This window comes from Pelobates fuscus, chromosome 6 (assembly GCF_036172605.1).
Source record: "Pelobates fuscus isolate aPelFus1 chromosome 6, aPelFus1.pri, whole genome shotgun sequence".
In the NCBI taxonomy this organism is placed as follows: Eukaryota; Metazoa; Chordata; class Amphibia; order Anura; family Pelobatidae; genus Pelobates; species Pelobates fuscus.
In genome coordinates this window covers 263,358,015-263,371,205 of record NC_086322.1, presented here as the reverse complement: position 1 = coordinate 263,371,205, position 13,191 = coordinate 263,358,015, and the positions used below count along the sequence as shown (strand labels likewise).

At 38.1% G+C, this 13,191-nt stretch overlaps 1 protein-coding gene across 1 annotated transcript in view; it reads right to left on the bottom strand.

The window, feature by feature from the left end:
* Window positions 1-928: 928 nt before the first annotated feature.
* TNS4 (tensin 4) overlaps window positions 929-13,191 on the bottom strand; it is a 28,554-nt gene continuing 16,291 nt past the window's right edge. Inside the window, exons 7-13 of the mRNA XM_063459065.1 lie at window positions 12,783-12,875; window positions 7,849-7,926; window positions 7,290-7,361; window positions 6,192-6,360; window positions 6,035-6,103; window positions 3,488-3,514; window positions 929-2,020 (exon numbers count right to left, since the gene is read on the bottom strand). Coding sequence (XP_063315135.1) covers window positions 1,879-2,020; window positions 3,488-3,514; window positions 6,035-6,103; window positions 6,192-6,360; window positions 7,290-7,361; window positions 7,849-7,926; window positions 12,783-12,875 — 650 coding nt within the window. The 3' untranslated portion in view covers window positions 929-1,878. The remainder of the gene's footprint in view (window positions 2,021-3,487; window positions 3,515-6,034; window positions 6,104-6,191; window positions 6,361-7,289; window positions 7,362-7,848; window positions 7,927-12,782; window positions 12,876-13,191) is intronic.

Here is a 13,191-nt window from a genome sequence, read left to right as displayed (position 1 = left end):
CACTGAAAGGCACAGAAGTGCTGGGGGGCACCAAGAGACACACAGAGGGGCCACAAAGAGAAACTCAGAGAGGCTGAGTGGGGATAAAGACATACAGAGGAGCAAAGAGACACACAGAGTGGCTGAGGGGGGACAAATAGACACACAGAAGGGCTGGAGGGGACAAAGAGACATACAAAAGGGCTGAGGGGGAGAAAGACGCACAAAGTTGTTGGGGAGAAAGAGACACACAAAGGAGCTGGGGAGAAGAGACAGACAAAGGGGCTGCAGAAAGTAAAAGATACACAAGTGGGTTGTAAGACACACGAGGGATAAAACACAGCAAAGGGGGTGTAAATCACACAAAGGAGAAAAAGGGAGAAAGATATTCGAAAGATAGGATATAAAACACTGACACACAGGTGGAGATGCATTTTTTTGGGGGGAGGCAAAATGCATCCTTGTCTGTGTAGTCAAAAATCCTTGCACCGGCCCTGACCAGCAAGAGGGGAGTGCTATGCTGTGTGCTCTTCTCCTGGTGGTTAGATGGATCTTACGACCCCAGGGCTGGTGCCACCTGTGCCACCTTATAGTAGCGCCAGCCCTGAGTATGAAGTGTTTGGAACTTGGTTCTCTCTACCCATTGATTCCTACAAACAATTGAGCCCTGCCCTTTGACCTCTAACACGTTTTACTCGACTGAAATTAGGCAGGAAATAATCAGGGTCCGGCACATGGGAAGTTTTAAAAATACAATTTCTACGTTAATAAACTCCACTCATAAAAAAAAACTACTTAAATATTTCCAGATATGGCTGGATCAATGCAAATGCAGAAAAAATACATCATGATATATAATTTTATTTGAAAAAAAATACTTTATTTAACAAATACAAAAGACAAATATATAAATATAATGAAAAGTATAAAACAAAGAATTCTAAGACATTCTAACAATGACAACGTAAAATTAATTGCAATACATTTTTGTTTACCTAAAGTAGTAATTGTTAATAGAGCAGATATGATGTTTCAGTGTCTTTTAACACTGTGGCAGTCTGAAATAGTGGCTGTTTGTTATATCACCTATGCCCTGCTTAAGAGTAAGTAAATAATAAAAAAATAAAAAAACACCTTATTATAAAGGTCCTCAAAGGCTATACTCCTACAAATAGGAGAACTGTACATATAGCCCATTGTACAGCGCTATGGAATTTGCTGGCGCTATATAAATAATAAAATGATAAGAAACATAATAATATAGAATTATCACTCATTCTTCACTTTATTTTCAGACGTTTCTATAAGAAGTGGAATGGTGATGTCACCATAGTCAATGTGGATCCTTAGGATTCTACCTCTGAGAAACAAAGATTGGAGTGTTTCGGAACATAAGCAACATAAGAAATTATGCAAAACATAATTTAAGCTGAAAAAGATTGCTACAAAAGCATATCTAGAAATCTGTGAGCATTAGTGCAAAATGCTTACCTAGCCATTATTCCCGCACGAACATATTAGTGAGAAGCATCAGGGTAGAGTTTCATAGAAAATAATTGTGATAAACTAGAAGGTAGGGCATGGGGGTTTTGTGTGTCTTGGAAGCTGATTATGCAGGCAATACAAAAATACAAATTAAAAAAATGCTTTCTCTGCTGATCGAGGTCAGTGGTGGATCAAAGTGTGAACACAGTTTCCTTAGAATGTTGGCTACGATCCCAACTTCATCCTTTTCAATAGTAGTCGTTTTTTTCAGGTATAAAAACACGTCCGTTCTAGAAGCTTTATCTGGAGTACGAAATATAGAACATATGGTGTAAGAGGGTGCAATCCATATCTCAAGGGAGCAAGTGATGGATATATGTCAAAACAAGGCTCCTCTAGTGGTAACTGAAGAAATTACAACTTTTCTTGTTGTTGAATCAAGTTTGTTAAGAAAGTAATGAGAGGTGAAACTGGTTGAATAGCATCATACTCTGCAAAGATGTGGCACACGTTGTCAGAGGCATCAGTTGGATTCTTCGCAACAAATCCAAAAATCCTAAATAAATACATAAAATATTAAATATATCGTCAGCATTAAAAACAAAACAAAAAATCCAAATTTTTCTGAAATATTTCTTGATTCTTCTATAATTTTCTCCCTCTAAAAACAATTATCGTATTAAACATGTACGCTGTTTTAGTATGTTTTATTTCACTCTATAGATTACGTATGAATGTTGTTGAGATTTTACTCAAAAGGGAAAAGATTGCCCCATTTCCATGAATATTCTATGATTATAAACTTGTCTTACACATTATTATATATTTAACTTTATTTATATATCTAACTTTTGATCGTTAGTCACTGACCCATTCTTAGTTTAGTTTATAGGCATTATAACCAATTAATTGAGATAAATAGTTGTAGTGACCACAGTGTCTCTTTAAATATAAAATGTGCTTCGGCAGGTAACATACAAGTATATTCTCATTTATAAGAAATGGTAATCATATGTTTGATTAGGTGTCTGCTTATGGTTAGTTATTTACTTATATACCTGATTTTGATTATTATGGCAATTACAAAGTTAAAGGGACACTATAGTCACCCAGACCACTTCCGCTCAATGAAGTGGTCTGGGTGCCAGGTCCCTCAGGTTTTAACCATTCAGATGTAAACATAGCAGTTTCAGAGAAAATGCTACGTTTACATAGCAGGGTTAATCCAGCCTCTAGTGGCTGGTGCTAGAGGTGCATCTGCGACGGTGGATGCGAAATTCGCATCCAGCGTGCAGAACGTCCATAGGAAAGCATTGAGAAATGCTTAAATATGGACTGTTTTAATGCGCACACGGCACTTTCCGCGCATGTGCATTCCGCTCCACTCGGGAGTTGACGTCGGCTGGGGAGGAGAGGTCACCAGTGCCGAGGGAGCCTGGCGCTGGATAAAGGTAAGCTGCTGAAAGGGTTTTAACCCCTTCAGCGCCACGGGAGGGGCACCCTGAGGGTGGGGGCACCCTTAGGGCACTATAGTGCCAGGAAAACCACTTTGTTTTCCTGACACTGTAGTGATCCCTTTAGGTTGTTTGTATCCATTTACAATCACAAGCTAATGATGACCTAAATTACTGTAACAACATGGAGAGAAATCCGGGCACTCAAGGGTTGCTTCGAAGGCAGCAATGTATTGACTTCTACATGAGGTCTTTATCCGTCTGAGGTCTATTGATAAAGACCTCAGATAGTTGTTGAAATGTTGCTGGGTTTGAGTTACACTAAACGCCATTAAATCTGCCTTTGAAGTAACACTTGAGTTCCTGGATATCTATAATGTTGGATTACTCTATGGAAGTTGTGTTAACCTCATTTCGGCTAAGCTCCTGTGGTCAATATGCGTATGAGTACGTGTCCACCGTTCTATTGAAATGACATTACGTGACAGCAAATAAATGTCTGAATTAAGAGAAGAGCTGTATGAAACGGAAAGCGTGCAAAAACTGAGAATTGTAAAAGAGGTTTTTACCTTGAAGATCTGCAATGCTTTTGCCACCTGGAACGTGAAAAAAAAAAATAAAGATTTAGAAATTTAAGAAGCAGAGATTTCCATCTATTGGCAGAAAATAAGAATTGCAGCAATACCTAAAAATCATTACCTGTTTCGAATAAATGTGTCCAAAAAAAAACCACCTTAGAAAATGACCTATGTCGGAGTGAAACCACCCTTTGCCCTTTATTGCTGATCTACTGCTCTCACTCTCATTCAGTATCTACCAGGGTCATGGTAGTTGATTTCAAGAAATGAATAAGAATCCTGCAGTTTGGAAATCCTTGATATAAAGGTTGTTAATTCCCATTTCAGAAATGGCCAGCTCATGTAGTTTGAGATATTTTTGTTGAGTGCCATTTTAAACCAGACAGAAATTCCAAGTTTGGTTTTATAAGGAAAACAGAACACCAATTATTAAATCATGGCAGAGGACAATGTGGTACACATTGACAGAACTCCCATTCTACATACCGGCTGACAATATGTGGGTCTTCAATATGGCTGAAACGAACAAAGCCACCATGATAAGCATCTGCAAACATTGCTTGCATCATAAATGGTGAGCTCCAACATGTCAGTGGAAGCATTCAAGGCATCCTAACTCAGAAGCAAACATAGACGTGTGAGTTCAACTATCTTGGCAGGACACAGAAATATACTAATTTTCTCATACTGCTTGGCTGTGACTGCAGGCTCCATTAATCATATCTCCTCCACAAAGTTTCCCTGCAGCCACATTGTAATGAAATATTGTGAGAATCACAGACGCTCCTTAATCATGTCCCAGCAAGTAAGGTAGACAGGAATCAGCAAAGCTGACATCATGGCCCCACCAGGCATCAACTTCACTTTCATTACACACAATATGTATCTGCAGTCTACTTACACCAAGAGGACCCCTATTGCTCTACAACATGTACCTGCTATTTCATAATTTGAGTTCTCCCTTTACCTACATTTATATAGCGCTCAATGTAGCATTTGCCTATAAACTCTCCATATACTTAATGTCTCCTTGTCCTTCATATAATATTTCAAACAATTCCCCCCACAAGGTCTGTATTATTTCTCCCTATAACATCCCCTATTATTCCATATAACCTCTCTCTATAACTCCTCCTATTACTCCATATAACCTCTTCCTATAACTCCTACTATTACTCCATATAACCTCTCCCTATAATTCCTCCTATTACTCCATATAACCTCTCCCTATAATTCCTCCTATTACTCCATATAACCTCTCCCTATAATTCCTCCTATTACTCCATATAACCTCTCCCTATAACTCCTCCTATTACTCCTTATAACCTCTCCCTATAACTCCTCCTATTACTCCATATAACCTCTGCCTATAACTCCTCCTATTACTCCATATAACCTCTCCCTATAATTCCTCCTATTACTCCATATAACCTCTCCCTATAACTCCTCCTGTTACTCCATATATCCTCTCTCTATAACTCCTCCTATTACTCCATATACCCTCTCCCTATAACTTCTCCTATTACTCCATATAACCTCTCTCTATAACTCCTCCTATTACTCCATATAACCTCTCCCTATAACTTCTCCTATTACTCCATATAATCTCTCCCTATAACTCCACCTATTACTCCATACAATACCTCCCTATAACGCCTCCTATTACTCCATATAACCTCTCTCTATAACTACTCCTATTACTACATATAACCTCTCCCTATAACTTCTCCTATTACTCCATATATCCTCTCTATAACTCCTCCTATTACTCCATATAACCTCTTTCTATAACTTCTCCTATTACTCCATATAATCTCTCCCTATAACTCCTCCTATTACTCCATACAATACCTCCCTATAACGCCTCCTATTACTCCATATAACCTCTCTCTATAACTCCTCCTATTACTACATATAACCTCTCCCTATAACTCCTACTATTACTCCATATATCCTCTCTATAACTCTTCCTATTACTCCATATAACCTCTTTCTATAACTCCTCCTATTACTCCATATAACCTCTCCCTATAACTCCTCCTATTACTCCATATATAATCTCCCTATAACTCCTCCTATTACTCCATATATCCTCTCCCTATAACTCCTCCTATTACTCCATATAACCTCTCTCTATAACTCCTCCTATTACTCCATATATCCTCTCCCTATAACTCCTCCTATTACTCCATATAACCTCTCTCTATAACTCCTCCTATTACTCCATATAACCTCTCCCTATAACTCCTACCATTATTCCATATAACCTCTCCCTATAACTCCTCCTATTACTCCATATAACCTCTCTCTATAACTCCTCCTATTACTCCATATAACCTCTCTCTATAACATCCTATTACTCCAAATAACCTCTCCCTATAACTCCTCTTATTATTCCATGCAGTGTACCATTTACCTATAACTCCTCCTATTACTCCATATAAGCACTCCTTATAACTCCTATTACTTTATATATAACTTCTCTCTATCTCCTCCTGTTACATAAAAACAGTGCCAAAGATTAAAAGGTGGTCTTACTTTCTTAGCTCAGGATCCACACTGCAGAAGTTTAGGGTTGAAAGTGGATAATGACGGCGGAAGAAAACTCTACATGGAAAAAGAGCAGACATGTCAGTTACATGCGGCAGAACACCAACTCAATGGCAACAGTACATTATGTGGATTTTGTCCTTACTTGCGCTGGACGTCAGTCAAAGTAACGCCTTGCTCATTGGCTTTGAAGTGTACGATGGTTTGCATGGGTAGGTTAGTCTTCTCAAACGTAACAGATACAGCTTTCTGGATTGCACTTGACCCCGTCAGTGTCTCAGTACTGACGGAATTTAGATACAGGACATTGCATGCTGTGGGAGAAACAAAATATCTGTGTTATACAGAAATTAGCAAAATATTAAATAGTAATAACAAAACACTGTGTTATTACTAGAAGAACCATAAGATCATTTGTTTTCTCTTCTCACACACCTAACAGGTAGAGAGTCCGAGTAATAGTATTTACAGTATGAGTCCTTAGCCTAAATGTTGTGTATGTTGCTATAGCAGACGAGCGAGCAAAATATATAGATCTAGAAAAACAAAGTAAACTTTTGACCTGGATGACTCTCTCCTTTGGGTGCATTACCAGGTGAAGACAGATCACTTATAAATGAGTGTTATTTTGGTCTAATTGTTTTAGTTTAAACACAGTCTGAAGACATCTGCAACACCAACTTAAACCATGTCTGGTATCAACCTTAACCTTCTGCTATCACAAAATGTTGATGCTGTATATCTGTTCAACTAATGTCAAAATCCAGAATCTGTTCATAAAGGACCTGCCACAAAGTTGAGCTTTGCGTGCACTAAATTCATTAATAGATCATTATATTACCACAACCATTGTAAATTTCTCTATTCATTATTCATATTGGCTGGAAAAATCACATGTTTTTCCTTATGATGGCAAAAGTAGAGAACGGACAATAGCAAATTATGGTGCAAAGCAGACAAATTGGAAAATTATCCAAATTGACTATATTTGGCCTATAACTTGCTATTCCCTTGTCAACTTTTTTATTGAATAAGCCCCATAGACTAGATCAACATGGAGGCTTGTGTCTCTGATTACCATTAGCATTATTTAAAGGCACCTATGAAACATTTGTCTCATGTCATTCATCTCTTTTTTAAAAGCTTCATGACTACAACTGGCATACAGTCTGGTTGTGATGAAAATGCTTTAAGTGAAAAATATTGTGTATCTTCTTTGGACTTTTTTTAATCTAGAACTCACCAGTTGACGTGTTTAGCTCAGACACAGCGGGTCCTGGAGGAGAATCCGGACTGCTTTCCCCGTTATGCTGATCTGTGTGGAAGACAATGTTAATTATATTAAAAGTCAACATTCACCCCTTCTTATCAAGACATGAGACTAATGGACATTTTGATGATAGATCGCAAAGTGTTAAGATCAGCCAATTCTTCAACTAAACTTAAGGCTACTTGATGTTACGCAACATGTTTAAAGCAATTAATTATAAAGTTATTTAAACTCTTCTACACGCTGTCTATTGAGGACTCGTGTTACAATCACTTTGTTGTTGATGGAAGGACTTAGACCATGGCAGCCTAAGTTTTGGAAACACTTACATTTCTATTTTAAGTGTATCAGTACTTGGAAAAAATAAGCAGTCAGAGATAAAACCCTCTCTCCCACTCTTGAGTTATCATTGGTAAAATACCCAAATTATCAAACTTCTTGTAAATCTAGAGGTTCCATTGGAATACACATATAGCCATGCAATCATCTGCTATCTTTCTTGAGTTAACGTGTGATAATTCTTGGTACATACCTTTATCTGGGATTAATAATTTGCAAGGTAGAGACAAGGAAGTAATGCTGTGTTGATGTACAAGTGCAGAAAGACTTCCTGAAAGGAAAGACATGCCAAGTGTTAGAAATTTTGCAGAAAAGTGAATTGCTCGGAGGTCGAAAGTCCAATCATGTCAAACTTATCGTCTGATATGTAGAGAATGAAAAGACTATGACATTGTTTATGGTGGTTATTACATCTGTTGCTTAGACTGTGAGACTTTACACTGACGCTTGGTCAAGTGTTGGACCTTCTGATTATACCGTATGTAACGAAGTGAGGACAATCAAGGTGTCACGTTTAAACATTTGTTATGAAGGAACACAACTGCAGATTTCGTATAGTTTGAATATTTATTAAAGAAAGTAAAAGGTAAAGACTTTAATTCCACTTTACAGGTACTGTAGCATTAAGTAATAAACGATAAATGAAGTCCACAGTTACATGCACTGTAGCTTTAAGGAGTAAACGGAACTGAAGCAGCAAGAGTCCTTTAGTAGTATTAGTTAATTAGATGATAAGAAGTTACAATAGCTGTTCCATAGACTTTAACTGAAGAAAGATAGATGCAGCTAACTGAGACAAGTATGTGTTGAAGTTAGCTGTAACGGTTGGCTTTAACGAAGGACTTTGGAGACAGGAAATAACAGCTTTAGATGCAACGTTTATCAGAGAAGTTTTACTTAGCTTCCGGCTTATAGAACACTGGTTCCCGAGATTCCTCAGAGGCAGATTATCCTGCATGGATAGAGTTCAGCTTTAGCCGTGGATGAGGAAAGGTGAAGGGAACTTTGCAGAGTCTTTCAGTCCGGTCTGGTAGCAGAGGCTTTCACAACGAAGTTGTAGCCGGGTTGTGAGTAAGGAACGTAGTTCAATAATCCAGCCCTGATCAGCTGGTGCAGTCAGATTAAATAGGGAGACCGAGTCATGAAGAGGTGTGGCTAAGCTCCGTGGAACCAGGAAGTAAGGGGATATTATAGTTAAGGCATGACAGTATCCCCTCCTTAATGAGCAACCTCTGGGTGCTATTGACTTGGTTTAGAAGGGTAGCGTTTGTGAAACTGGGAAACTAATTTGTCAGCATGAACGTCAGAGGAGTTTTCCCATGTATCTTCATCAACTCCATATCCTTTCCATCTGATGAGATATTGTAAGGAGCCACGATGGAACCTTGAATCCAGTATACTTTGAATCTCGTATTCTTCTTCACCCTGGACCAATATGGGATCAGGAGAAGTAGTGAGATTTCTTTGGAAAGGGTCAGGATGATGAGGCTTCAACAAGGACAATTGATTGGATCTTTGGCATACAGAACAAGATTTGACATAAGATTCGATAGTTTGGTCTTGACGAGGCCACCAACAGTATCTTTTAGACAATTCAAGGGTCCTTTTCATATCTGGATGACCTGCCAGAGGAGAATCATGAATTAATTCAAGTATTTTAATCCTGAAGGAGGGAGGCACGTAAATCCGGTCTTTGAAATAGTAGAGACCGTTTTTCTTAGATAATTTCATTGATTTAGGAAGTTCAAGAGCATCTTCACTGAGACCTTTAATGTCGTCAATAAGAGAAGATAAGATTCCAATGACTTTAGGCGAAGGAGGTACTTGAGGAGTTTTGTGTTGAGAAAGGACAGCTCCAATTGCAAATTCCGAAGCATCCGTTTCAAGGACATAAGGATATGAAGGATTTGGAAGTTGAAGGATAGGAGCTGTTGTAAACTTTCTCTTTAATTCACCAATGATTGTAGGAGGAGGAGACTCCAGTTCGGTGTCAGAACAACATGAGGTTTTAGCTAGTTCTTTCGTAGACTGAAGAATTGGAATACGTTGCAAGCATGTTTTCTTGCAATAATCAGAATCAAATGCAAGAGAGAAGGGAAACCATGAGATTTGAGGGTTGTGGTTCCTTAACCAGTTGATCCCCAATATAATAGGAAAAAATGGTGATGAGATGACATCAAATATAAGACTTTCCGTATGAGTATGATTGATGGTTACTTTTAGAGGGATGGATTCATGAAGTATTGGTCCCGATGAGATGAGGGACCCGTCAATCACTTTAACAGGTACAGAAGTTCTTTTACGAACACAAGGAATTTTATTCTTTGTTACAAAGGCTGAGTCGATGAATACTCCATTTGCACCGGAATCGATAACAGCCTTGGTTATGATTCTTTTATTGTCCCACTGTAATACAAGAAAGATAGGGGACATTTGAGTATTTGCTGTAGAGGGAAGTACACTTAGGATGGAAGAGGCATGAGACGGCCTTCTGCCTTTTGTCCGTTTCAATGAAGGACAATCAGAGACTGAATGAACTTGAGAGGCACAATACATGCAGAGGTTTAACATACGTCTTCGATTTTTCTCTTCAGGAGTGAGGGGACTTCTTATTATCCCTATTTCCATAGGTTCGATTGGTTCAGATGGGTTGTCAGGAGGCTTTGGAGCCCCTAGTTCCATAGGTTCACTTGTTAAGGAAGTCTTTTCTGGAGCTTTTGAGGGAGTGAAAGGTTTGCGGTCTTTTGAAAGAAAAAGAGACTTTTCGGCCTTTCTTTCTCTTAATCTTCTGTCAATGCTGATTGATAGGCGAATTAGAGCGTTCAAATTAGTAGGGAGTTCTGTTCTAGATAATTCATCTTTTACAGCTTCCGATAAACCAATTCGAAACTGGTTGCGCAATGTGATGTCATTCCATTGCGTTTCTATAGCCCATCTTTTGAATTCAGCAATGTAATCTTCAACGGGTCTATTTCTTTGCTGTAGTGTTCTGATTGTTAAATCAGCTGTAGCTTGTTTGTTAGGATCTTCATAGAGAAGAGACATGGCTTCAAAAAATTCATCCAGTGAATCTAAGATGGGGTCATCGTTTTCCAGAAAGGAATGAGCCCATGACATAGGTTCACCTCTTAGAAAGGAAATAACCGAACAAACTTTAGTTCTTTCTGTAGGGTAGGATCGAGGTTTCAAAGCAATTAACAATTTGCAAGAGTTGAGGAACTCCCTGTATCTGGAACGATCTCCATAGAACTTTTCAGGGTTACACACAGCAGGATCACTAGCCGAGTGCAGAGTAGTATGAGGAGTATGAGTTTGTAAATCTCTGATATAAGTGAGAAGTCTTTCGTTAGTAACTTGCAGGTCTTGCACACTTTGGGCTAGTGCATTAACTCTTTGATTCAACGTAGTTATAGTAGAATCGAAATCTGCTGGATCCATTACAATGGCTGGATTATTCTGTCACGTTTAAACATTTGTTATGAAGGAACACAACTGCAGATTTCGTATAGTTTGAATATTTATTAAAGAAAGTAAAAGGTAAAGACTTTAATTCCACTTTACAGGTACTGTAGCATTAAGTAATAAACGATAAATGAAGTCCACAGTTACATGCACTGTAGCTTTAAGGAGTAAACGGAACTGAAGCAGCAAGAGTCCTTTAGTAGTATTAGTTAATTAGATGATAAGAAGTTACAATAGCTGTTCCATAGACTTTAACTGAAGAAAGATAGATGCAGCTAACTGAGACAAGTATGTGTTGAAGTTAGCTGTAACGGTTGGCTTTAACGAAGGACTTTGGAGACAGGAAATAACAGCTTTAGATGCAACGTTTATCAGAGAAGTTTTACTTAGCTTCCGGCTTATAGAACACTGGTTCCCGAGATTCCTCAGAGGCAGATTATCCTGCATGGATAGAGTTCAGCTTTAGCCGTGGATGAGGAAAGGTGAAGGGAACTTTGCAGAGTCTTTCAGTCCGGTCTGGTAGCAGAGGCTTTCACAACGAAGTTGTAGCCGGGTTGTGAGTAAGGAACGTAGTTCAATAATCCAGCCCTGATCAGCTGGTGCAGTCAGATTAAATAGGGAGACCGAGTCATGAAGAGGTGTGGCTAAGCTCCGTGGAACCAGGAAGTAAGGGGATATTATAGTTAAGGCATGACACAAGGTCTCACAAGAAGGCAAACTATTTTTGACACACATTTATCAAAGCAAATTCTGCAGATTTTCTAACCTCATCCCAGTCATACGGCAGGTCATTACTGATAAGAGTAAGGTTATGTACTTCGGGTGAGATTAAGATTATGGAATAAAAGTTCAGAGTCATGTGAAACTTGGAATATTGTTGCAAATTTGTGCCATGTGATTGTGACATTAATAAAATCAATCACTTGACCTAAATGTGTTCATAAGTCTTAGAAGAGGACATTTGATTGCAGCATTAGATGGATCTATAAAGGATGTCCTCAAAATAACGAAGAAACATATTACATTCTGAACACTAAGGGATTAGACTGTGTTTACGTATTCTAAGAAACATGCAGTTAAACATATACATACACATAAAACGCATATACATATAAAGCAGATTGTTGTGTTAATTTTAATAAAACCTTACTTCTGGTTATATATTGTAAAGGACCAGTTTCTTAACCCTGTCTCCTGAGAAATTATTCCTAATTTCTTAAAGGAAGCATTGGGGACCCAATGTACATGTGCAGTAAGCATCACATGCACATTCAAAGTTCCACATTGAAAAGAGTCACGTCCAGTGCAACAAAAGTGTAAACATTGCAGTTTCTTAAAAAAAACTAAAATGTTTTACATTGCAGAGCTTAAAGGACATGGATACATCACCCACACCACTTCATTGAGATTAAGTGGTCTGGGTGCCTATAGTGCCCCATTAATAATCAATTATGGCAATTTCGTAGACTTATCTTGAACTAATTTCAAATCAGTTTCTAAGTTCTGGAGTATGCAGTATATTTAGTTACTAATTCTTACATGGCACTCTTATCCAGAGCTGGTTTTGTTGTCCACTAGAGTTGGACAATCACTTGTTGGCCACATCTGCTCTGTTCTACAATCATTAGAATCTACTTTTTTTAAAAAAAGTTTCTTTACACTCACCGAAGTATGGTTCATCAGATGCACCTTTTAGGTGAACACCTTTGGCTGATGATTCAATCAGGAAATGTCGTACAAGTTCACTCGAGTCCTTGCCTGTCGGAGGAACCGTAAATGTGAACATCTCATCTAACATTGTATTTTTTCTGTACCTTTACTTCAATCATGGAAAACAGAGTGGTAATATTGTTCACTCTGTGTACTGATATTATGAGTCATATTTTATCTCTTCATAACTTGTCTCATTCTAAGGCCAGATTCTTTTGTTTTTTGTTTTTTTAAGAATTTACAAAAATGGACAACATAAAACCAAACATTGAAAGGACAGTGCTTACATAAATTTGATAGTGCTGTTAATTGTAACCAGATATGGCAAACATTACTATTGCATCAAAAGTTAAGTTATTAGCAT